Source organism: Lemur catta, chromosome 20 (genome assembly GCF_020740605.2).
Source record: "Lemur catta isolate mLemCat1 chromosome 20, mLemCat1.pri, whole genome shotgun sequence".
NCBI lineage: Eukaryota > Metazoa > Chordata > Mammalia > Primates > Lemuridae > Lemur > Lemur catta.
Window position 1 is genome coordinate 16,112,610 of NC_059147.1, and position 27,123 is coordinate 16,139,732.

Here is a 27,123-nt window from a genome sequence, read left to right on the forward strand (position 1 = left end):
TGAACAGCTCCTGGGAGTCGCGGGGCTCAGAAGCCAGGTCCTCTGCTCCCTCTCCTTCAGCATAAACACTCTCCAGCAGCACTCAATCGCACATCTCAACTCTCTCTCTGTTCTAGAGATGAGGAAAACTGAACCACAGGAAGGTTCAAGATTTGCCAAAATGTGTACACTGCACTGAGGGTAGAGCTAGGAGTAAAATCTACTCTTGGTTGTTCTCTGCCACCCCATATGGATTGCAGTATTTGGGTCAAAGATTAGTACTGGCTCACGGATTGCAGTGGATGTGAAACCAGGTGCATCAAAAAAGCCACGTAAACCTAAGTGCAGGAGCCTGAACGAGAGACCAGGCTTAGAGCAAAACAAGAAAGAATCAGTTGTGATGAACAACTAATGTTTACTTATTTATCATGTATTGGACACACATTATATGGCAGGCATTTTCCTAAAGGCTTCATATGTTTTAACTCATCTAATCTTTCTTATTTATTTATTTATTTATTTATTTATTTATTTATTTATTTATTTATTTTTGAGACGGGGTCTCGCTCTGTCGCCAAAGCTGGAGTGCAGTGGCTCATAGCTCGCATAACCTGGAACTCCTGGGCTCAAGTGACCCTCCTGCCTCAGCCTCCCCAGTAGCTGGGACTATAGGCACATGCCACCATGCTTAACTAAGTTTTCTATTTTTTGTAGAGATCGGGTCTTGCTTTGTTGCCCAGGCTGGTCTCAAACTTCTGGCCTCATGTGATCCTCCTGCCTCGGCCTCCCAAAGTGCTGAGATTACAGATGTGAGCCACCGCATCTGGCAACTCACCAAATCTTTACAAAAATCCTATAAAGGCATAGATGAATACTGTGTTCTTATCAGTATTTTACATAGCCAGACACCATGCAAAAAATTCCCCCAAAACCAAAAGAAAGCACTCTTCCCTTTAGCTTGTGATTTTTTCCCCATAGCATATCATTATCAAAGGTGAATACAAATATGTGAATTCATACTAACAGCTTACATGAGCTGCCAAGTACAACTTACATCAAACCATTCTGCTATTTCCTATGTAAGCTGCTTGTATCACGGCTCTCAAATGTATTATTTAAATTGCTGTGAGTACATGTGGTGCTTGCTTTTCTTAAAATTGATTCTACTGTTTTAATTTCTTTGTAGCTTAGCATTTCTCTTCTGCCTCTATGTAACAACAATAAAAATCTTCCTATGAGATGGGTTCTGTAACAGCTCCATATTACAGATGAATGATCATAGATTTTTACAGACATTTACATTGAGGTAAAGAGATTAAATCACCCAAGGTCATGGAGCCAGAGAGTAGTAAAGCCAGGATTTGAATCTAGATAATCTGACTCCAGATAAATAATTAATTCATTGCGCCCAAGATAAGTGCTACAAGGACAAAGTTATACAAGGCTGCACAACAGGGGAACCTACAAAGTCTGGGAATGTTAGTTGAACTCTTTAGTTCTCAGTTTCCTCAGCTCTGAAATGGGTATAATATTAGTAAAGGGTCCTTGTGAAGATGAAATGACATAATGTACATGCAATGCACTCAGCACAGTGAATGGAAAATGAGGAAAGAGCAATACATGTTAGCTCTTAAAAAGAACACATTGTTTCTTGACCTCATGGAATTCATAGTTCAATGATCAACAGCTAGACAGATACTCACTACATTTCATAAAGCAGAAGAAACAGCTGTCTAATAAAGAAACTGAGGGGAAAGAGAGTCTGTCCCACTGGCAGTGAATGTCCCAGTCCCTGGAAGGGTTGAAGACCAAGTGATGAATGTTGGGAATATCCTGTTCAATGCAAGGATTTGCATCAGAGCATAAGAAGGGTCTCTAACATTGGCATCCTCTTCTTTACAGACTCATGAAAACCCAAAGACACAAACTCAATACCACAGAGTAGCTGATGGCCTCCAGCATCAACACAGAGAGTAAAGAGTAGAATATTTCAACCACCTGAACAGTGGTTGCACCTGGACAATGCAGCCTGTCACTGCAGGGCTGACTGCTCCCAGGTCTCTCAGTCGGCTTGGCTCCATCACTTCCATTTCATTATCAAAATAGCAAATGTGTCTAAGCCACAGGATCAGCGCCAGCCTCGGAGTTTAGCAGTGGGCACCTCTAAAGGAATATCCATTTCACCCCATTATTTGAGCCTGCTAAGAAAAAGAACTCAGTCCTGAGCAAATGAACTCAAATTATTCATTTACTTCTGATGACTTTTCAATCCTCCCTTGCAATCCATCAAACCAAAAGAGCTATTCAGTGTGCTGCTACATGAAATTCCATCTCCAACATGACTGACAATCTCAAGTCAAAATTACAGAGAGGGTATTAGGACTGGTTCTTTCCCCTATCATACTCTAACTGGAAATGTGTAGGTGACTTATGTGTTTGTGCAGTCGCTGGAGAGGAGAGAGTTGGAAGGGTGGGTTTGATAATTAACAAGTCAGGGTTAACGGGCAGAAGATAAATCACATTTAGAGGAAAAACACACACGATCAAGTATAGGAAGTTATCCCTCTAAACCAGGTCCAACAATGCCCCTGTTTCCCATGATATTCTAAAATAATTGGTTATTTATTCAATGCTCAGGGTTACTAGAGTGAGCAGTATGAGCTTTTCTCTTTTGGGGCTATGTGGAACAGTGAAAAGCAGATAATCTTACTTGCAGCACTTTCAGGGTAAGATAGCGTGCTTCTGATTATATTGCTTACCTGGGGACAGAAAATGTAAATGCATATGAAAGAAAAGAAAAAGCTCATTTACTTCCTCTTTCTCAACATTTTTCTGCTTTATTATCCATTGGCAAAAAGACTGATAAGTGGGATGAGATTTCCAGACAGACATTTATCATAATGAATTTGGAACATATCGATGTTTTCAGAGCACAGTGAGGCTGAGATACACTGAGACTAAGAAGCGGGCTTCAATTCAATTTCAAGGGCATTTTGGCATTGCATTTTATAGGATTCTTCTTCATTTCTCCTTTCCTGTAGCATTTAGGGGCTGGGAGCCAGGATAAAGATTATGAGATTGTAGGAAGAATAAAAAAAGCCCTGGGCACTTGACTCTAGGTTCTGCTAGTACTTATTACCCCTCTGAGCTCACAGAAAATTACTGAACTCTCCTCAATCTTGCCTGCAAAGATACAATAATAATTTTTACCTTGCAGGGTTGTGGTGAGGCTGGAAAAAAAAAAAAGAGAGAGATAACTTCCCCCTGGTTCTAATTATAGGGGATTCTAGAATGTTCATTCCTCACTAGGGGTGCATTCAGTTATGAGTGAGAGTTCTTGTGTTTGATTTGCATTGGTTTTACGACTCTGAACTATTGCAATTTTGTGCAACTGGTTTGTCCACAGATTTTCGGTGTTTATAGACTGGTTTCTATTTAACTTGTATTATAATGGTAGGAAGGGTCATACATCTTTCTACAAACTAAATCTTTTATTACAGAGAATTTCAAACATGTACAAGAGGAGTCAGGATAATATAATAAATCCTTTTACCCACTGCCCTATGCCCAAAGCCATCAATTCACAGCTAATTCTGTTCCATTGTTCAGTACCTCTCCTTTTTGACTTGATGATCTTCTTCATCCCAAAATGCTACTTCCCCAATTCCTGAAATGGTTAGGTGTTTGTAAATGATGACTTAAATGTATCGGTTAAGTAAATATTTAAAGGAACCAAATTATAAAATACAGAGGCTATTTCTCCCAAACTTTTGTGTTTTGTAATTGAATTTTGAGCCCAAAGTGATAGAAAAATGGGAGTCCTGGATGGAAAGGGTTCTACACACATATAGTTAATCTAAAGCCAAATGCTCTTGTTTAATAGCAGCACAACATGAATAAAGAGGAAGATGAGATTTGCTCCACCCACTTTGCTAGATTGTTGCCAGGAGCAACCAAGGTAGGACATGAGAAAGGCATGAGACTTTTAGGAAGTCCTAGCGTTATAAACATTGTTCATAAAACTCAATAATAAGACAACTATAACGATACATGTCACAGCGTATTCAAATATTTTTGGCATAATCTTTTATTGTCTCAATGGATTCCAGATGAATATCACTCTTTAAGTCACAGTCAAAACATTACCTCATATCCTTTCACGCTGTCTCCCAGAGCTTCGACAATCCCAGAACACTCAAATCCCGGCACCAGGGGAGTCTTGGGAGGGTTGTCAATATTCCCCTGTCGAACCATCAAGTCAATGAAATTTAAACCACTGTGAAGAGCAAATGTGAAAAGAGAAATCCAAAATGAGATCCAAATGAAAGTACTGGCCTGGTTTTCTGTTCTTCCTTTCCCTTCTCCTACTCTCCTCCCTCCCTTCCTCCCTCCTTTCTCTCTTCCTCTCTTCCTTTTTTTATTTTTCTTTCTGGCAAAGTGTCCCTAACAGTAATGCCATTTAGCTAGATGTTACCAATAACGCAAAATTCAATTATCTCCATGCAGATAAGTAGTGCTTTTCTGGCAATGACAGTCGTAGTTGCAGAATTTACACTAATTCAAAAGAGGGCCCCTTTAGCATCTCTCAGAGCGTGTTTACTCTTACTTTAAAAACACATATTGACTAGCTTGATCATTAGACATTTGAGCATTTAATCAAGGGTAAAATATATACTAGGAAGTAGTTATAAACAGACACATGGAAGACAGCCAGACACAATGGCCACCAGCCAATGTATGAGAAAGAGAGAAAGAGAAAGAAGACCTAAAAGCAACCAACCATCACTCCTCAATCATCACACACATTTCTGCCACTACTGTGCATAAACAGCACCCATAACGGTAAATAGGAAACCATCAAGAGACTACATTATGTCCTGCTCGAGGAGGGTGACTCAAGAAGACAGATCAAAGAGATCGCTGACAGGTATGGGGATACTGGAGTGTTTGTTTCAAATATCAAAGTTATCTCTGGCTGAATGATATTAGTCGGTATTTTCTATGACACATTACTTCTGAAATGAGAAAGTTATCATTAAAACATATCCAAGCCATTGCCATGGAAAACCACATATTTGATTCCAGTGATGCTACCAATACTCCAAACTCTTTTACTTTTTCAGAGCTACTCTTGGGAATTACATGTGACACCCATGTACTAATCATGTGGGATAACCCACATCCCACTGAACATGCATTTTTTTTTCCCAACAGAGGTGGTTCTAATGTACCTGTTTTTATAAGCCACCATCTAAGAAAGACTTGGGCTATAGAAACCAAACTCCTTAGCAGACCCAAGACCCATTAGCAGCCGGCCACAGCTTTTCCAAGCAAAATGACTTGAACTGTTTCTCAAGCGTGTTCCTTGGCCTCTTTGGAGCCAAGGAAGCATCTAGCTCCACCTCCATCATCTGGTCTCACTCATCAGTCTCATCCATAGACACCGGGTACAGGTGAGGAGGTGACTTCCTTCAAGAGTAAGTTGAAAAGTCACCACCTTCTTAAAGTTTCCCTGACCATGAATCAGTCAAGTTTCACATATTACCCCAGTTGGTGTCTCTCTGAAACATGCTCTCCTTGAAGGCAGTTACATGTCTCATATTGCTTTGCTTCTAGAATGCATAGCATGCAATAGGCCCAAAGTAATATAGTAGGTGCTCAGCTAACATCTGCTGAATGAATAGTCATGGATATTCTCAAATGTGTGCTGCCAGTTTGAAGACCAATTACTTCTAAAAAGCAGTCAAGGCATACTCAGAGTAATGGATACATTTCTGAACTGTATGTGAACACTCCCAAAGATCTTACTTTGATGGTCAGTGGTCATTCAGGTCATTTGTTAACCAAAATGTTCTCCAGTAGCATGGCCAGTTTCTTGATAGCTTGGGGAAACCTGGGTACAAATCCCAATTCTATCACTTCTACTTATGTAACTTTGGATAAGTTACTGGATTCCTCCACCTCTCAGTTTTCTCATCTGTAAAGTGGGGGTTATGACAGTATCAACTTCACAGGGTTGTCATGAAAATTAATGAGAGTAAAGCACTTAAGCATAGTGCTAAGTACATAGTAAGTATTTAATAAATGGTAGCCTTTAGATTAACATCTTCAGTTAAGAAGGCAGAAGTGTGTGATACATTTTAGGAAGATTCCCATTTAAAAAAGGATTAGTTATCCAGGCGTGGTGGTGTGTGCCTATAGTCCCAGCTACTTGGAGGTTGAGGGCGGAGAATTGCTTGAGCTCAGGAATTAATTTGAGTCCAGCCTGGGCAACAAACATAGCGAGACCCTGTCTCTAAAACAAAATAAATAAATAAAAATAAAATAAAAATTTTTTAAAAGGTTAAAAATTTTTTCAGAGCTGACATGGAAAAGCTTCAGCTATCTCTGAACTTCAATTCTAAGAAATGGCCCATTTTCTAACACAACCAAATGAATAAAGCATCACTGTAACAATAAAAGAAATTTCTACACCCCAAATCAAGCACTCCATCTCAATTCACACATAATTTTAGCTCACTGTATGTACCTGTGGGTGAAAACCAATGATTCCCCAAGGCCCTGGTGGAGAAATACCAGAAAAAATTACTTGACAGTTCTGCAAACATGGTAGCCCCTGGAGAAAGGTTCATCCCAGGTACTTATTACCTTGCTCAACTGGGCTGACTTCAATCGCCATCAGCATGAATTTGGCCTGGTGATTGTAAATTGAGAGCCAGCCACTTAAATCCCAGGGAGAAGGGCTAATACTGACTTGCAAAGCCTGCAGCATCCTCCTTCCTCAGCGAGGCATTCCATGATTCTGTCAGGTCATGGAAGTTGCCACCTTCACTCAGGAAGCAGGCATATGAGTGTCGTTTTATCTCCACACAGAGGGGAGATAAACAGTTATTAATGAAGTACCTTCACTTGTTGTGTCAGACCTGTTTCTCCTTGGTGCCTGCCCACCCACCTTCTCCTGACATGGATACAGCTAGCACTTACTGAGGGTTTAATTTGCGGCAGGAACTGGGCCAAGTGCTTTACTTTTGTTATTTAAGACTCAAGACAATCCCAAGAGGTATGAACCATCATACCCATTTATTTTTTTCAGATCAGGACACTGAGATCCAGCAAAATTAAGTAACTTGCTTAAGGTCACATCTTCAGAAAATGTCAAGGTTAGGATGTGAATTCAAGCAAACTCTAGAAACCTGTAACGCACTGTACTACCTCTTTACGGGAACTTCCCTACACACCGCCCTGGCTGAAGGGGCACGTTCAAGGGCCATGTTGATAACTCCTTATCTCTTCCTCCTGCTGAGGGGTGATTGCAGCAGTGGTGGGCCCAGTGTTGGAGGAGTGGCCACTCAGAATCTAGACAGGAACCCATTCCTTAATAGGAATAAATTAGCCTGTCCAAGAACTGGGTGTTCTCTCAAAAACTGTGAATTGGGAAACATGTGCCAAGAAAACTTAGCAACAGAAAGAATGTCAAAAGATAAAAATGAGCTAAAGGGCCCTAGTGGACCTGAGCTTTCGGGAAGCCTAAGTGAAAAAGCCAAGAGGTAGGGGAATTAAAAGAAAAGAAAGAACACAAAGATCAATAGAGTCAATCCAACAGCCTGCACCAGGGTGAGGCTTTACAGACTCCCATTGCTGAGTTCCTAGAATGAGACGGTCCAGTCTCTAGACTTGGGGAGGTCTGGCTCCACCATGCTTCCTGCTCTGATTTCTGCAAATTCTTTGTTACTGTTTACTTTGTTACTGTTTCTTTTGTTACTGTTTACAACAGAACCTCTTTGCTTGGGTGCCTGTGTGGTCTTCCATGAAACAGAAAGATACAAACTAAAACAAATACTATAATCAATTACCCCCCAATCACCCACTGAGACATTATGGACTCCATTCCCCACCCCTAAAAAAAAAAAATAAAACAAGTAACACTGTTTAGAGATAACAAGTTATTTACCCAAGGGCCACATAGTGCATAGTAAAGCCACAGACTTAAACTTGGGTCTCTCTAATACTTTTCTTTTCTCATCACAACAGAAGAAAAAACCAGGAGCATATGAAACTATGCATCTTCACAATTACAGTTTCCAGCATTCTCTAAAATAATTTTATTTTTACCTGGAAATTTTTTTGGGGTGGCAATGACTATGCCAATGACTCAGGCCCATACAGGAGTAAAATTATTATACAGCTCTTAAACATTTGAGATCATTGCAAAAAAAAAAATAGTGTTGGAGAGTGCTTGACATAATGTTTTGCTAGGTAATCCTATTTTTCTCAAAGATTGGTATAATTTTAATAAATAATAGGAGACTGTTTCAGTTTTCCTCCCATACTAAATTATTAGTCAGAGGCTAGATTTAAAGAGTTATCATGGAGACACAGCATCCTAAAGGAATGAAGACAAAGATTTGAGAAAGGGACCCTGAAAAACTCAAAACACGGTATGAGGGATCTACAGATGTATGTGAGAGAAGATATAGGAAAATTACCTTTGGACATTCCCTTTAAATAATAACAATTTCTTACATTGGCATAGCCTAGCACAGTGTACAATGTGCTTTCATACAAATCTAATTAAACTTTGTAATAAGCCAAGAAAAGCCAGAAGTGCAGATATTATTATTCCCATTACATAGATGTGAACAGTGAGACTCAGATGAGAAAACTGACTTGTCAAAGGCAGCACAATTAGCATGTGACCAAGCTGAGACTTGGAGTCAAGGTCCCCAAACTCCTTGATGATTGTCTATACCATGACACCATAAAATCCCAAATGCAAGTAAATCAAATGTTACCGAAATCAGTAATTTCAAGATTTAGGGATAAGAAGACTAAGAGGAAACAGTGACAGGAAACAGACATAGGTGCATGGGTGTCGGTCCCTGCATTGCCATCGGTCAGCTGTGGACCTTGGCTGAATCTCTGAAGCTCTTCCCAACTCTCACACTGCTTCAAATATTATCAAACTCAAAGCTTAGCAATGAGGGAGAGATGCTTGGTGGTCTTGATAAAATACACTGAGGTGGACGCTTAGACTCTATGTAAAAGCTGAGAGCTAGCCTTGGCCTTCATACTTTCTTTTCTGTTATCTATCAGGTGAGGGCTGTCACCCTGTAAAGTCTCCTGAGAGACGTCTGACTGTCTTCATTCTGTGTTCTACCAAAGTCAACAAGCATTGCTCCCATCATGCTGCTGCTACATGTTAGGCATGAAGGTATAGGCCATTTTAATCTCCATTCTGTGCAAAAGGAAGCTGAGGACTAGAAAGAATAAATAAAGTACCTTGTCCACCAAAGTCATATACTAGGTACAAGAACTGGGAATATGAGCCCTTTTTGTACAACTGCCAAGCTTGAAGTTTTGAACACTAGGATATCATTCTGTTATCTATAAACCATGGTATGTATGGCTGTTGTGTACTCTTGTCATTTGGGATATGTTAATTTTTTTGATATGCTAACAATATCAAATGAAGACACAAATGATCTCTTGAAAGACATCACTGACTGGATGACAAAAGAATCAGCCCAGCTATGGTTATGTTAATTTTCCAATTTGAGATGAAAGTTGACCCAAAAGAAGGGGTTTGGCAAAGAAGATACAGTTAGCTATGGAAAAAGCTACCTGTATTTTATTCTCCCGGTAAAATGAAGGTATGAGTTGCTCATATGAAAGGATTTTAGGGCTCTTGCCATCCTGTCTTGTCCTCACGTTGTCAGTTTTCTCAGCACTGACTATGGGAATCCAAACATTGTCAGGCTCTTACACAGAGGACACCCTGATGAATATCTCCCTCTTCTTGCAAACTACTTCTTTATCAATGCAGATCAATAAAGCCCCATCATACACTTCGATCTTATGCTCGACAGAAATCACAAGTCTTACCCCATCATTGGCTCCATTAAGAGACAGATTGTCAAAGAACTAAGCTTCAGAAACCCATTGTTTTACTTACTGCAGGGATAATGTTGAGCATGTCATTTGTTACAACACACATTCACTTCTTTATGAAGATAGGAATTTTTCCTCAAATTTCAGCACAAGGATTGATTGTATGGATCCTACAGACCCAGTACAGTATATAAACTGGTTATGTTTCTTTCTTTGCATTGGATGTTAGGAAGCTCTGAGCCAAAATTTGTGGCATTCATTCTCTATGTCATCTTAACACTCAACTTCATCTTAACTTATGAATGATTTGGAATATCCATTTTTAAAAACCTTTTACTCTATTACAATGGTTCTCACACTTTATTGTGCATCAGAATTCCCAGGAGGGCTTGTTAAAACATAGATTTTTGGGCCCCATCTCTGAGTTCCTGACTTAGTAGGTCTGTGGTGAGGTCTAGGATTTTGCATTTTGAACAGTTTCCAGGTTATACTGATGCTTCTGATCTGGGCACCATGCTTAGATAATCACTGATCTAATCATTTTTTAAAAAGCTAATTCAAGTCCTATTTTGAATGAAACAGGGTAAAAATTAATAGATGAAGATTAAATAGATAAGAAAATGAAAATCTCTCTCATTATCCTCTAGGGAAGTTGAATTTTTTGATCCTAGTCCAGAGGATTATATTTACCCTTATTAAATTTGGTTTTATTAGATTAAGTTTCATCATTCCAAATTGTCTGTCTCTTTCTTGGATCCTAATTCTTTCACCCAAAAAAATGGCTCTCCTTTCTGGATTCATATCCTCTGAAAATGTGGTTATCACGCTGTTGACTTCCATGTCTAAGTTGCTCATAAAAATATTGGATAGATCATCACATTCCTGGTTTACAAGGATGTTTGTGACATAAGACTAGCTGACATCCTAAGTTTCTTCAAATCGTGAGCTCTTATGACTCTGAAATAGCTCCAAGACACTTTGAATTCATGTGTAATAAACTCAGTAAAGACCATGAGGCCTCACTCTTTAGGGGTGATGGCAGTTGATCTGCTCCCCACATAGCAGTTAAGTGCTGAATAGTGGAGGTATGGCCTGATGGAGCCTTGAGTACAATCATTTCTGGATCCATGTCAGGATCATCATGGCATTTATTTATTTACTTTTAATGTGCGTATCCCAAACCCAGCTCTGAGAGTCTCTTTAGCCCAGACACACATTCTCATGTGTCCCAAGGGTTGAAAAGGCCCACTCTAGTATCCCAGTGTCAGCTGTTCCCATGAAGAAGAATGTTCAAGAAGGGATGGGTGCTTTTTGGGAGGGCTCTCACATAGGGCTTTGTGACTGTTGGAAGGGTTCCCAAGGTGGTAGCAGAAATCTGGAAACTGCTCTTCTAATTTCTCTGATGATGGAGCATAGGGAGAAAAAGAAATGATTTGTGGCCAGTAATTGTGATAGATAACATTCATGGGGTACCACTATGTATCAAGTATGGTGCCAAGTGCTTTCCATGCATATCATTTAATGTTTACAATAACCATAAACAACACTAAGAGGTAAATGACATTACCCCCATTTTACAAAGAACAAAACCAAGGCACATGGAGGTTTACAAAGCCAAGGTGTGAAAGCAAATGATGCAAATCCAGAGCCAGTACTCATGGATACTATGCTTTGCTGTAGAGAGATCATCACTCAGATTTCCCAGTTACAAAGACAGGCCCTCTCCACTCAGTCAGCACATTGAGCATTTACAGTATACTTACTAAGCAGTGTACTAGGCAGTGGATACCCAAAATTAACAAGGGGCTCCACATTCTTGTGTGGAAATGGAATCATAAAAGCTGATTACAATATGACGTGATGAGTGTTTTTATGATGTGTAGGCGAAGTGCTCACGTAGCCACCAGGAGAGGTGCTAACATACAGGATAACCACGAAGTCACAACATTGACCTCCAGAAAGTTTTTCCCCAAAGGGTTGTTCTAGGGGTCCTCTGCAGTCACCAAGGCAGAGTTTAAAGCTTTAGCTTTTTGGCTTCTCCTTAAGTCAGTTGCTTAACTTCCTTGAGCCTCAGTTTGTTTGTCTCAAAAATGGGATAGTAACATACCCGCCCTGAGGGGTGTTGGGGTGGGTGGAATGTGATGGTACATGCAGAACAGAGCACCTCACACACAGTAAGTGCTCAATAAGTGTGAGCTCTATCATCATCATCATCATCACACAAATAAGGTGTCATAGGTCAGGCTCACTGTGCAGCACAAGGTCCAATAGGGAGTGTTCTAGGGAACAACACCTGGGTGGGTTCCAAGGAAGCAGCACTAGGCCCGGGGAGAAGGTGAACTCTGATGTACTAATAAAGAGCTCTCAGTTAATTCTTGGAAAGTTCCAGAACTAGTATGGTCTCTTGAGTAATTCTGAAAGAAGACACAAGAACTGAGCTTTTGTCTCCATGCATCAACGAGTCATGGGATGAAGACTGCCCCCAGGGAGGGGGTGCAAACTTGGGCAAGGAGGCTTCCTTCTGCTTAGCGCAGTTCCTTAGGAGGGACGAGTTGTGCGCTGTCAGCCGCCAATCACTCCTGGTGGCTGGAGGAGGGAATGCCCAGGACCTAAAAGGATGTTCTGTGTGGTGTATCCCAGCATCTGCTACAAAGGGGGTAGTATGATCTCCTCTTTCAGGGTTTTGTTCCCTTGTGGTCACAGAACAGTTGTCATGGGTGGTGAATTATCTATGGATCTCCTTTGCATGGTGGTTCCTGAGGAGGAAAGATCTAGCAGTTCTTATAACTAATGGTGCAACGTCAGAAAAAATAATGAAATATTTAAATAGGGACCTGGAACAATGAGAGAAAAGAAAAATGGAGGAATAAAGAGATCAAAAATCAAAGAAAGGGCAGAGACGAAGAAAAGGAAAACAGGAAAGAGCAGTAGGCAGATGAACTACCAAAGTACATACGGGATTGTACACTGCTTGGGAGAATCTATGAAAAGTATTAATAGGAGTTCAGGGCTTTCTATGTGTCTGCGGGAAGTCGGAGATCATAGAACGCTGGAGAGGTGGGGGGGGCACCAGGGAAAACACTGTCAAATTCCAGAAGGGAAGTTTTTAACAACCCCAGTGAGCATGAACCCACCCCAGCACCCGTGGCAGCCTCCACAGGCTATCAGCAGAGCACGCAGACCGAACGTGAGCCGTTGCACCAAGCCAAAGCTGCAAGCGAAGGGGCTCCCTTTTTTATTCTGCTCTTGTCTTGCTGATAATATGTTCATCAAAGCACTTAACTCCCAATCCACACGGGGTCAAAGAAGCAGATGTTTGATTCATTTCCTCATCGCCCCAGAACTGAAGTTTTTGTTTTTGTTTCTTAATTCTTAACTGAAAACTTGCAGATGCCTAGGGTTTGCAAATAGGCATTGATCTCAGAGAATCGTGTTTGCAATTCTGTTTTCTTCTTTGGTTCGTTCAAGCACCAGTTTTGTTATCTTGGGACCGTGAGAATAGACTGACACCAATTTGCTATGGAAGAAAAAACACTCGGTGACCAAAGCAAGGACACCTTTTATGCAAATCTCAAATGGCACAGCTCTCATTTGAGAGCAGCCAGAATTGTCCTAGGTGGGTCTCAGGATAGAGAAGCCACCTGTGCTCAATCCAAGGGGGGAAGGAGTGTGCCCTTCTCCACGTTGCTGGCCCATGGCCCTTCACACTGGTCCTCGTGTCCAGTTCCACGTAACCCTCCCCACCCTCTCTTTTAGATAAACAAGCCAGTGTAGCCACGTGAAATATAGGAAGTTTTCTGACCCATCTGATGTTTTTCATAATGTAGCACTTATTAAGTAAAAAAATGCTGTTTTTGCCCCACGTAGATCCCTCTGAGCATAACACATGCAGGGGTGCTGATGATAATACAACTGGGGATACAATTATACAAGTTCTTTGTTTCTACAGTGTCTGAGAACTAAATTACATTCAGATATTATGTCTAAATTGGTATTCCAAACACACTGCAGGAGTATTTCCAATGCAGAACAAAATGGCCAAGGAGACATATTGAGAATCTAAATATCTAGAGCCAGATTTCAACAGAAACAGAAAAGCATGATCCTAATGGGTCCAAAACAAGCTCTCCTTGATGTCAAGGCTAACCCTCTTGATTCAGAGACTTGGAGTTAGTTACCTAGTCTCAGCTGCTCCTGGGGACACAACAAGAGGTATTTGTTCCTAAGGATCCCCCAAAGGTTAACATCTCAATGCTCCATAGAGTGTTGAACATGTACCTAGAACATTCAATCTCATCCAATTTGAATCCAATGGACCTTCTGCGTTTTGGGGCTTGGCTAGGCACTAATGTTACAAGAGTGACAATGACATCTCTGCTTCCCAGGAGTTCAGAGATCAACAAATAAATGACTACACAATATGGCAATTCCAAAGAGGAGGCTGTACAAGGGTCACAGGTAGCATAGAGAGGGTAGTTATTAACTCACTTTGCTGGGATCTGGTGCTTCTCATAGGAAAGTATCACTTAGGAATGGGCGTGCGCCTTGCTCCTACTATCTCAACCTCTGCAGCCCCATCTCACCTCTCCGTGGAGAGAAGACAGCACAGAGGGGTTATGAGTTGATGTCTCCCTGGAGCCAGAGGGGCAGGGTCTCCATGGAGAAACAGTCCATTTTTTAGCAATAACATGACAGCTATTTCCTGAGATATTACTGCTAATAAAAATTATGTTTAGTAAAACAGTTGTTTCAATAGCAAGAAAAAAGGGGTGAAGACTAGAACAGCAATATCCAAGAAAACATTCTGTGATGATGGAACCATACTGTGCCCGCACTGTCCAATATGGTAGCCACTGGCCACATGTGGTTACTGAATACTTGAAATGTGGTCAGTGTGATTGAGGAACTGAACTTTTAATTTTTAGTTAATTAATATTTAAGTGTAATTAGCCAAAGAAGGATGCAGGAGCAGGATTACTACCCTATTATCTTCCCCACAGATTACGAGCAAGTCTAGGGCACCAGGCTTGTCTTTGAATCCATCTTTCAATGTTTAATGCTTAGCACAAATCACACTAAGGGCTGGAAGAGAATGATTTCTCCACTGAAGGCATAAATAGGAAAATACCTAGGAGTGATTTGAGCTCTTCCCTGTCTTCTTCTTGCTAAAGGCATAATCTCTTAGCCGTGCTTGGCTGGCAGCCTTGTTGTGTGCACCGGTATGATGGTGTGGGGGAGATCAAGATCAAAGCCCTGCTTGATTGATGTGCTTTGGAAAGAGCAAAGATTTACTCCTGAAAGATTAAAGAGGAGATGTGAAAGATGAGCAAAGATAGATGCAAAAGACAAGAAATGGCAAGGGCAAGGTGTGAAAGTCTGGGAGACTTTGAAGAGAGCAGGAGAGAGTACAGAGGGAGCAGAGGCATTGGGGGGGGGGATGGAGATGGGAAAAGAAAGTCTCTAAGAAGTTTTTCTCTGTAGAACGAATGGATCCAACTTTGGTGTTTTCTAAAAGACTCAACACTTTGACAGTGTTTTTCAATTACTTTGGAAGTTCAGTCTCTATTCAAGAGCAAACAGGCCCAGTTCTCTTAAGGATACAAAAGGAAAGAAGAAAACTAAGAAAAGGAAAGAAAACTGTTAAAAGAGCAAAGGAAGGAGGTTCCCACAAGTGCTGCTGGCTGAGGACAGAGATGTTGAGGCTCAAAGCAGGTGGGAAGGTGAAAATTGCCTTTGCTATTTATTTCCCTTGAAGTAGCGGTCCCAGAGGCACGGACTGTCTCTCTGCGGTCAGACAGAGTGGGTCTTCAAATCTGAAAGGACTGCTCAGGAAGGTGGCACATTGATGGCTGCGTCATGCATCCCTGGTCCGGCTGTGAAACACTGAGTCAGAGTTTATTACAAAGTCCCCAATCGGAACCATTTTAGTGAGTTGAGCTGGGAGGATAAAGAGAATCCAATTACAAAATCATTCAGACCAGTCATAGGAACAGTGGGTTTAATAGCTCCCCATTAGTAGACTGAACTAGACGTAGCATGGTTAAATGAAAAGCAATTCTTTCTGATCCTAGACAAGGGATGCATGGTTTGTTTTTTTGGTTTTTTGTTTTTTTGTTTAAGAAAGTCTGTGTCTTGATGGATAGTCTGCTCAAAGATGCAAGTGTGTCTGCGTTGGGAAGAGAGGCAGGGGCCATGGAGAGTGTCGTTTGAAAGTCCTATCCGAGTTCTCTGGAATCACAGGACTCAGACCGTCTGGACCAGCAGGGCTGCCCTCCCACGTGTCTCTTCTCGTGAAGAGCAACTACATCTTCTGGGAATGATAACAAACCTCAGCCTAGGGGAAGCGTGTGTTGGAGAATGACAGGCCTGGGGGACGCAGCCTGTGGCTGGACTCTGAGTGTGGGACGTGCCACCACTCAGGCCACCTTTCAGCTCCAGGGGCTTGTGTCTGGGACAGAGCAGTGAAAGGCAGGGACAACAAGAATGAAGTCATGGGCCCAGATTGAGACACAGACCCTGGCGCAAGTCCCAGCTCTCTGGAGTTCATTAGTTGTGTGATCTTTAACAAGTTCCTTCACCTCTTTCATTGTGTTTCATCATCGGTCAAATGTCTGGTACCATAGAGATCCCTATAAAACACTTAGCATAGAGCCCGTGGCACATAGAAAGTACTCAATAAAGGCCATTATGATGAAAATGATGAAACAGAATTAATATATCTTATTAACTCCAAACAGCATGAGCATTAAATATATAAGGTAGCATATGCTGCTTCATAGCCTGCACTGGGGGAAAGGGGGCCACAGCCCAAGCAGGGGGCCCGACTCTGTCTGGAAGGGAAAAGTGATGGGACATGTCCAGGGCGGCTTTAGTGTCTGGTAGTGGGAGCAGAACAGGGCAATGGGAAAGGGTCAGAATCAATGGGGAACCCATGCAATACCCTCTAAGAGACCCTTGCAACCCTCTGGGGGTATCAAAGGGTGAAGATTGGGGGGCTTGACACCTACAAAGGAGGGCAGAGACAGACTCATGGAAATCCTGTTTGTTTTAAGATTTCATTTTAACATCCAGGCTGGTGGAGCCCGGGCTTGAGGTATCTGGGCATTGGAGGAATGCTTGAGTGAGTGCTCTTGGAATAACTATCTCCAGCAGAGCTCTGGCCCGCAGCTCTCCATGGAGGCAGATGTCAGTAAGAAGGAAATTACTGAGCATCTTGAGAAGCCAGAGACCCACATTTCCCAGGCCAGGTGAAGCAGTTATTAGAGAGCACAAAAAGTGAATTTCTGGTTCCAAAAGAACAGATTGTGTTAAAGAGAAGTAAAACTCCCTGAAAACATGGTTCCTCTGGTATTCTTCCAGGTTCCCACTCAGAGACCTTCATGGTAAAGGCCGGAGGACAGATCTGGGTTTCTTGTAGGAGAAAAATGCTGGAGATATTTAGGTTTCTTGTTGGAGAAAGCTGAAATGAAGGAGGGGAAGCCACGCTCCCTTGGAACGGCCACTGTTTGTTTTAGGAAGGTCATATTTACTAGAAAGTCAGTAATATATGTGCCCATCCCCCAAACACTTATTGAGTGCCTACGGTTAACCAAGCACCGCGTTTGCTTGGCATTCAACAGTTTATTGATAATAGGGAAAGTTCCTAGAATTTCTAAGATTGCCAAAGAGATTTAAAAGACAATGGGGCCTTGCAGTTGAAAATATTATATTTGTTATTTAATGTGTAATAATTTTGTGCTGAGAAATGTAAGATCCCAGGATAGGGAAGGGAGTTGCCTTCTCCGGTCCCCTCTGATTCCTCACTTAAGAGTCTCATTATCTGCCCATGATGGCTAGGAGCCATTCAATAAATGCTTGCTAAGTGTGTGTGTATGAGAGAGAGAAAGAGAGAGAGAATGAGAGAGGGAGATCTCTAGGGGCCTGTATGGGATTCACAAAGGACCAATCAGATTCATTCCTTGATACAAATTGGGAGAAAAAAGTTCTCTTTCCACTGGGGCTTGCTAAACTTGTATTATACAAGGCAGCTGGAGCTAAAGGCCACCACCTTCCCCAGCCTCAAGAAGAAAGCTCATTGCAGTAGGAGACAGGAAGCTCATTCATGAGGAGAGAGAGGATAAAAGATGGAAGGGGAAGGGGAGGAGAGAGCCTAGAAGGCCAGGGGCGAATCCACCGTGATGGCCAGCATGGCTGAAATAAAGAGAAGTCGGGGAAAAAGTGACTGGTCTTTCTGCATCAAATCTCTAAGTCTGTCCCCGTCTCTGACACACAAGAGGATCACAGGATATTCTGGTTCCATTTCCTCTCTTATTCCTTCAGGAATTAATATTGATCTTCTTGTATGTGTCATGGCGTGGTGGCTACTTTTAATGTTATTGTACCTTTTGGGGGAGACATGTGGAGTCTGAAGTGGGGCTGCCTTCAGCAAACTTCAGGAGGTACAAAGGGACTTTCTAACATCCTATTTCTTTGCATCTCCTTCCCACCATTAATATCTATCAAACACATACTATATGACACAGACTTCATTTATTCATTCATTAATTCAACAAATATTAACTATGTCACCATCATTCCTGGCACTTTAGATGCATTATGTATTTTTTTAATCTTTATACAACAAATTTTACCCTATACTATTATTATACCCAAATGACAGATGAGCAAAGTAAGGTTTCAAAAGACTAAATCATTTTCCCAAGGTTACATAGGTTGCTAAAATTATTATAGCCAGAATTTGAATCCTGGCCTGTTTTACTTCAAATATTAACAATTTTGGTTTTTTTTGCAACCAAGAAGCATACTGCCTCCCATCTAACTGGGTGTATAGTCAGTGCCAGCGCAAGAAATGAATCTAATCTTTCCTTGCTCACAAAATAATTATTCTGCATGGCGTTCCATGGACCACAGTCACATAGAGAAGTCAGGAATAGGAGGACCCAGGGCTTTAGCTTGCCCAGAGGGTTCTGTGTGGGAAAGTGACATTCAGCAGGTCCCCAGCTCCCTGACTGTGCTGGGGGTGAGGCTTGGCTGAGGCATCAGAGGTCATTGATGGGAGATTAAAGACAGACACTGGCTGCAAGCTTTCATCAAAAAATACCACATTTAAAGATGAAACAGCCCCTTTCACTGGAGCATCTATTTTGTCTCCTGGGCCTTCAAACATAAAATTCACTCATTTTAATACCACGGCTCCAACTGATTTTCTTGTACAAAATCACACACAGAGGAATCAAACTAATTTGAGATTACACACTCACTGCCCTTTCCCATGAAGAGTCTCTTCTTTCTTCTAATTAAACTCTTTCTTCTATGACAAATGCCAAGATGTCAAAAAGGATCTCTCCTAAGAAAGAGAGGTGCTGGGAACTTGAGGTCATGGGGATACTAGTCTCCATGCCTGGGTAAGCTTTGCTATCAGTGTTGAATGTCAGTGATGTGCCCAAAGGTTGTAGGATTTTGACTCCTTAGAATGCAAGTGAACCAAACTCCAGAGGCTGGATTGTCTATGCACACTCAGCTAGCAAAGAATCCCTGCCGCCACCCATGGGTGGGTGTGCAGACGGCTGGTGGGATAGAAGCAACAGATCATTCCAAACCTATTGCTGACCCTGGGAATAAGGTTCCAAAGCCAGCATCCTAGTCCCTGCTACCAATGGAGTTTGGTGTGAGAACTGCTGAGTGATGAACCAGGAGATGGCAAGTCCGGTCTCGGTTCTGCCTTTTACAGTCCAAGTGACTTAGGAAGGGAAATAACCTTTATTGAGCATCTACCATGTGCAAGGCACAGTCAGGACTTCTTCAGACTCTCAGGTAGTCTTTATAACGATACTTAAAAGTGGGTGTGATCACCAAGGTGAGGATGCAGACATGTTGACAGTGCTATTTGCTTAAGCAAGGCAGAGTTAGGGTCTGAACCCAAATCTATTATAGCTTCTCACTATTTCCACTTCATCTCTGGGTCCCAGTTTCCTTTCCTAGGAAATACAGGTGTTAATTCCTCTGCCACCTACCTCCCCAGGTGGAGAGGATCAGAGGAAAAACTGATGTGCGTACCTGGCTTTGTCACTGCAAAGATGCTGCAAGCAGAAGGTAGGGTAGGTGTACCAGTCACCACTCCCTCCGCCCGTCATGATGCACCTGCCCGTGGTTTCTGACTAGGGCCTGTATACTTGACATCTGGCTGCTGTTTATGAGAACCTGCTATATGTCAGATGTTCTATAAAGTTTTATCTCCATTTTTAAGTAAAGCAAATAGGCCTTAGAGAGCTAAGCAACCTGTCCAAACACACATGGTTAATAAGGGGCAAAGCAAAATGTTAACCCATGTCTGTCTGAAACCAAAGCCCAGCGTTTTCCACAGCTTCCTAATCACCTCCACCCGATTCCACCTTCGAGCAGCCTTTAAAGGCTGAATGAATGAATCTTTTCTGAATGGACCCAACCACCTTCATTACTGCTCCTCCTTCAGGCAATTCCTTTTGATCCCAGCTTATTTTTAATTCCACACTTTTGATCCCCTCCCCAAAGCTTTTAATCCTGAGAACATACCTACTACAAACAAGTAATCAGAATCATGACAACATCAATGATTTTTAGCAAATTAAAACGTTCTAAATGGCACTGTTAAGCTGTTTGCCATTTACTTCACTTTTATTTTACTGAAATTATTTCCACTTGGATGAACCCTATTCCACATGAAATATCATTACAACCAATTTTAATTTCCTCATCTTTTTTTCTCTCTGCTGTAAATTTTACCAATTATTGCTTCTGTTAGTGGGGTTATTCTTTGGTGGCTATTACTTTTTTTTTTTTAGCAGCAGAATGGAAAAATTGGGAGGAGGAGAGATATACAGAGATACAGATTGATGGAAAAGGGATGCAGAAAGGAGAAAAAAGAAAAGTTTCTCTATTGATAATGAGATCAAAATATTCTCAGGGGGCAAGATGACTGAGTATAAACAGTGGGTTAAAATGATGGTTCTTTGCTCCTGTGAGATAGAAGAATTTCTGATTCTGGGTTTCCCTTCCTCATCGAATTGCTGGGGACACAAGAAGTCCATTCCATTATTGGACAAAGAGCAGACGTTGTCACCACACTCAGCCCTCGTCAGCAAGGACACAGTTAATTAGAAAATGCCAAATTCAATAAATAAGCATGACCCCTGAGCTGGCACCTCCGTCTTCTCATCACCAAATGAGGCTCAGAGATGACTCAGCATAGAGTCATCCTTTTCTGTCAAATCCTGATGCCTCCATCCAACACAGAATGATTCAGAACACTTTATTCCCATCTCAATGCCAGAATGGCTCTGTCGGCTTGGCTACTAGAGACCCCCTGAGCAATTTCTCAGTTTTGTAAACATCTGTGTCACTTAACCTCACGGACTCCACTCGTTTATTTGAATAAACACAGGGAACATCATGTTGGCCATATGTCATTGCATCAACCTTGTTAGTGACAGTTTAGTGCTATGTTGCTTTGGGATATTTTATACTCAAGTTGCCAGTGTAGCAATGGCCCAATCAAGGAAAAGGAGGCAAAAGGAAGAACTCTGATATCTAGAGTGAGTCCAAGGAGTGGTGATTTGTTTAATCAGCATGGGTATTCTGGGTCAACAGTCATAGTAACTTGATCCTAGGTGGATCCCACAAACATCCCATACCTCAGGAGTGTAGCCAAAATGGAAGTGGTGCAGAAACGCAATGGCCATTTTGAGGGACGGGCAAAATGGCACTGTGCGATTTGGGGTCTTATCAGTTCTATTTCAAATCAATCAAATGCATTCATGGCTCTTCCTTTATATTCCTGTTTCCGTATCTGGCTGCCTCTCCTGTCTCTTGGTTTCTCATCTTCTGTCTCTGTCTTTCTCATTTATGCCTTTGTCACTGTGACTCTGATTCTCTCACTCCCAAACAGAAAGAGTCCAGGAATAAGGCACACTTGGATTTTCACACAGCTCTTCCACTTAGTAGTTTAGCCCTCATCTAAATGTTAGGGCCCTCATTTTTAAAATAGAGAGAGTAATACTGATCTTGTTGATTTAGCACGAGGATGAAATGAAACAAAGCATATATAGCAGACAACTCAGTTCCTGACTCATAACAACTGGTCAATAAATGTTTGTTCCTTCCCTTGTCTCCCATTTACTATATACCAGTGACACATTAGCATCCCACCAATCTGGTGGCTTTCTTCTGGTGTGGCCTGCCCTCAGCCCATTTTCAGATCAGCCAATGGAACCACGACTGGCTGGAACCATTTTTTATCCAATTGGTCTCTTTCCAGTAGTTTCATGTAGCCTCTCACTGTAAATCACTCTGGGAAAATAAATGTCCCCAATCCATTAGTGCCTTTCTACCACAAGCCAATTTGAGCCACAAACCAGACAAGGCTTGTTAATGGCCACTTAAATACATTCCTGCAGCCCAACCTGGAGACCCTCTACCAGACTCAAATCCTAGTGGCCGCTGTCCAAGAGACGCTCCACTGTGACAAGACTGATGGCAGCAAAGGCACAGATGTGATCCTTATCACTTAGGGGAAAACCACGCACCCTGGTTTGCCTAAGACAGTTCCAGTTTGCTCCTGCTACCCAAGAGTAAGTGTGAATGGTGTCCCTTTCATTTTGTCTAACCAAGATCCCATCTATGGGCTGTGCACCCATTCCCCCAATTTTGGGCATGTTGACTGCTCCAGGCTCAGAGCTGTCCCCAGCTCAGAACTGTATTCAGTCAAATAGAAGCCACCTCTTCTTGAGAGGTTCCATGCCCTCACTTACGAAGCAGCCCACAGCCAATGACACAAACAGCTCCCTCTGCTCCTGGCTTCATGGTAGGACTGACTCTGTGGTGGGATAGAGGTATGACCACACCCTTGCTTAGTTCCTTCTTCTGTCCTAGCCTACTTCCCTTGCTCCCATAGCCCTGAAAGCACCCCTTCAATAAGCCACTTGGAAAAGCATCCCTGTGACAGGCTCTGCCTTCAAGGAGTCAGACCTAAGGCATCCAGTTAGCAAGTAGCAGAGCTGGGACTCATGTCTAGGTAAGTCTGACTCTTACGCACTAAGCAGATGAGACATAATATTATTTATATTACATGATTCGAAAGATGGCCCCCAGGTTGTCAGGTCACCGAGACGCATATGTCATCTAGGTCTAGATATGATGACAGCAATGATGACAGTAGTAACAACTATTACTTATTCAATGCTGACAAAAGGCCAGTCTTTATATTGCATCTGATCCTCTCAACAATACTACGAGGTTCAATTTATGATCCCCATTTTGCAGATGAAGCTCAGGAAGCTCAGAGAAGTTGGGACATGTCCACCACTGAGGTCACATGCATAGGAAGAGGTGTGGCTTAAGCTTACATCCAAGTCCATCTGTCTTCAAAGGCCACATGCTTTTTCCACTTGGCCACTTAAACCTCTTGCTGCATAAATTATTCGATGAATAGTTGTAGACATAGGTCTGCCATCAAAGCTAATGTTTTTAAAACAATTTAGACAGAAGACTCTACAACCCCCAATCCCATGCAAATAGTTCTTTTTGAGCTGTGTTTGACCAAAATATCTCCACTTTCTGGGAAAAGTCATATTACTTTGGGAATAGCTAGAGAATGTTCTCTTAAGCCAGACATAAAAAGATCAAAGGAACCATATACATTGAAGAAAGGAAAGAAATCAAGAGTACATGCCAAAGGTTCAGAGACGAGAATCACATTTCTTATGGTTTTTCCACCAGGGGAAACAAAATAGAATAAAATAAAAACAGCAAAGCTCGAAGGAGAGGCAGATTCAAATCTTAACTCTACTATTGTGTGATGTTTTTGGCAAATGATTCAATTTTTCCAAGCCACAAGTGTGCTCTTCTGTAATATAGGAAAAATATCTGTCCCATCAATCCATAAATGAGAGAGGGTAAATGAGATACAATATGTATTTCTTCCTGCCTCTTCTACTTCCATAAAATTTATAGAGTAACCAGCTGGAACTCTCATTTCAGCTCTGACTAATACCAGTTCACATGGACTATGCTTTCTTCCCAAGCAAAAAACATACCCTATTTGACGATAAAAGGTTTCTACTTATAAAAGCAGATAAAAGGGGGACCTTCATCCAGGCAGCTATTTGCTGATTCATAAAAATACAGAATGAGTCATCCTGGATCCCAAGGCTAAAACTTTCAATCAATGGGCATCTTTGGCCAGCCAATCCCAGCCCAGTGGAGAAGGAAGGGCCCAGCGGGCCATCTTTACAAGCTTATTCCAACCCTCCCTTGCAAAACCGATTAACTGTGCTTCCAGCTTGGTGAAAGAAAAATCAATCTGGGCCCTTTGCAACGCTGTATTCCAAATGCACCCCTGTGCCTGGTTGGCTTTCTGAACAACTGGGGTAGGGGATCTGTAGTGATTCCTGTGTGTGTGTGTGTGTGTGTGTGTGTGTGTGTGTGTGTACAGCTCAGAACAGGCTTGTGTGTCTGGCTTTGAAAAATCAATCTCCTGGCCTTCATCTTGACATTTATTATTTCAAAATGTAACAGTTCCTTTCAGCAATTATGCAGTTAGCATAAGGTTAGGGAACACAGACATGTGTACTGCAGATGATGCTCTTTCTTTTAAAATATAGCTTCATTATTTTTCACTCTCCAAATATGGGAGGGCTGTGAGGAAAGTATCCAGCCATTGTCATATGTAATTTTCATAGTACATGGCTGGATACTTTCTGGACAGCCCTCGTATACTCTGATATCGAGTCCTAGAATCCAATCTTCAATTTGGAGGGAGGGTCATATATTACATACACATATAAAATTGCATATATGTACATATATACACATATATATGTGTATATACATATATTGTTTTTTGGTGACACGATTCAGGAAGGAGAGTTATAAATACCATAGCTTTAATGGTACTAACCAGAAGCTCTTCCACCAGCAAGTGAATAAAAAAAATGACTCCACAAGCCCCCTCCAAGCTCTTTCCTCAATCCATTCATTAGACAATAACTTATTTAGGACACGGTGTGCCAAGCACTTTGCTAGGCATGTGGATTTATCAGTGAAAGAGCAGATACAAGCTCTGCATTCTGGGATCAATCAGCTGGGTGAAGTAAGAGTTAACGAAAACAATTGTACGGGATCCCCCAGTTTGCAAAAGCCTCTTACCCCAAATCCTCCACAGAGGCCCAGACATGACCAGCTGCATATACTAGGAGCCAGCGAGATCGGTGCCCACTTCTCCCACCAGCTGCCTTCTAATCTGGCAAATGAAGCCTGCGTGCTCTCAGCCTGGCCAAGGGGAGGGGACTTTCCTTTGCATTTTTCCTGTCTCTAGATTTGGTCCAGACTCCGAGTTTCCGATCTAACCTGGGAACCCCTGAGCTGGCGGCTGCTTTAGGGAGCAGTGTGTGTGTTGGGGGCTTTGAAACGCAGAGATGGGAGGAGACGGGATCTTCTCACCACGAGAGCAGCAAGTTCCCCTTACAAGTTTCACTGGCAGGCGCACTGTCAGGTTCAGGGACCCCCTCCTGGGTCAGCCCCCCCCCCCAGAACTTTCAGGGAAATGATCACATAGTGCCCGCACACAGGGAGACTTAAAATCTCCTGGGAGAATCCCAGCTGGGCGTGGGTCTGGAGAGGTTCCCCCAGGAGAAATGGGGAACGGAGGGCACGTTAGAGAGCAGAGCTCTTTCTGAGACGGGAGCAGGAGTTGGAAGGTGATGGATCAGGGTTTTTTTCCCCTCTGGGAAAAACACAGAGGATGCTAGTGGGGGAGAGAGAGCGCTGGGCTGCAGCCCTGGCCTCCCCCTCACCAAGCCTGGAGGCTCGGTACCTAACCTTCTTGCCTCCCAGTTCCCGTCCCCATACCAGACCACAGGGAGGGAAGCGTGCGGGAGGCGGGACCCAGCGGTGCACTCTGTCCCAGCCCCATCAGGACAACAGCATAGAGGTTAAAAAGATCGAGTAGCCAATGCTGGGCCAAGGCTCTCAGTGGCAGCTGAGTGATCTTGGGCAAATCTCTCATTCCCTCTGAGCAGCGGTTTTCTCACCTGTAACGGGATGACGATGCTACTAACTCATTAGGTCCCAGGAAGTATTAAATAAGATCGCACACGTAAAACTTTAAAAACGGCGGCTGGCACACTGTAAGCCTGCGGTTATTATATTTTAATCTTGCTAACCATCAACCCCGCTGTGCTGGTGGCTGCGCTGTCCTACCCGAAGGAGAACTCCGGCAGCGCAATCTGGGCGCCACCTTCCTCCCCGTCCCCAAGAGCTCACATGCTCCCGTGGTCACCCCTAGATCTGGCTCGGGGACAGTGAGTGCCACCTCTCCGCAAGCTCCCCAGCTCTGGCCGGCTCTGAGACCCGGCTGAGGCGCGGAGAGGGAGCCCCCCAAGGCTGTCCCCCGGGCAGCGACCCCGCCAAGGCTCTCCCACCCACTCCCGCAGCGCCGAGCGCGCAAAGAGAGAGAAAGCGAGAAAGGCGCGGATACTGGACCAGGCTTTGACGCGGATCTTGAGCTCGCCGTCCTGCGGCTCGGGCATGGCCTTCCTGCTGAGCCGCAGCTTGTTGATCCCCCCGAAGCCGGCCAGCACCACGGCGCGCATCTCCTGGGCGTCCCCGAGGCGGTGCGAGCCGTCGCCGCCGCCGCCCTCCGCCGGCTCCTTGGTCGCCTCCTTCTCGATCATTTGCTCCGTCTCCTCCGCCTTCTCCACGCCTTCCTTGGCCATGGCGCGCTGGGGCGCGGAGCGCACGGGCTGCGGGGACTGAGGCTCGGGGGGCTCGGGGCTCGTCTCCGGCGGGTTCCTCCTGTTGAATGTGGGATGCTCCGCTGTGCAATGGCTGCAGCCTCTGCGAGCCGCTGCGCCGCGGTCCACGGCCTCCGCCGTAATCCTCGCAAGAGCGGGGCCGTCGTCCGCCCCACCTGCGCCCCCCACCTCCCGTCCTGGCTCAAACGAAGCCTCACTCCGGTCCCTGAAGCATTGTCACATTAGGCTCTTGATCGCAGCCCTAAAACTCGGATTTGCCCAAGACCTGTGAATAAATTAAACACCCCTAGAAAGGCCACCGTGTCATCCGCCGAGGGCGCAGTACTTGGTTATATACGGCGCAGGCTGGGGCGCCTTGAAATGGACAGAGATGAATGTCTGGGCCTGGAGGATGCCTTCCCGCGACAAGGTTGCCTCCTCTCCCACGGATCTGCGGGGGCGGGCGGGATAGCCGGGAAATTGGGCTGTT

The 27,123-nt window shown here is 43.3% G+C and overlaps 1 protein-coding gene and 1 non-coding gene across 2 annotated transcripts in view; one reads left to right on the plus strand and one right to left on the minus strand.

Moving 5' to 3' along the window:
* The window catches only part of VAT1L (vesicle amine transport 1 like), a 135,862-nt gene extending 108,827 nt beyond the window's left edge, over window positions 1-27,035 (minus strand). Inside the window, exons 1-2 of the mRNA XM_045533320.1 lie at window positions 26,383-27,035; window positions 4,126-4,255 (exon numbers count right to left, since the gene is read on the minus strand). Of these exons, the coding sequence (XP_045389276.1) occupies window positions 4,126-4,255; window positions 26,383-26,615 (363 nt within the window). The 5' untranslated portion in view covers window positions 26,616-27,035. The remainder of the gene's footprint in view (window positions 1-4,125; window positions 4,256-26,382) is intronic.
* On the plus strand, window positions 841-985 carry LOC123625589. Its single transcript, XR_006730590.1, has one exon. It is a non-coding gene; the product is annotated as a small nucleolar RNA SNORA15 (small nucleolar RNA).
* Window positions 27,036-27,123: the final 88 nt, after the last annotated feature.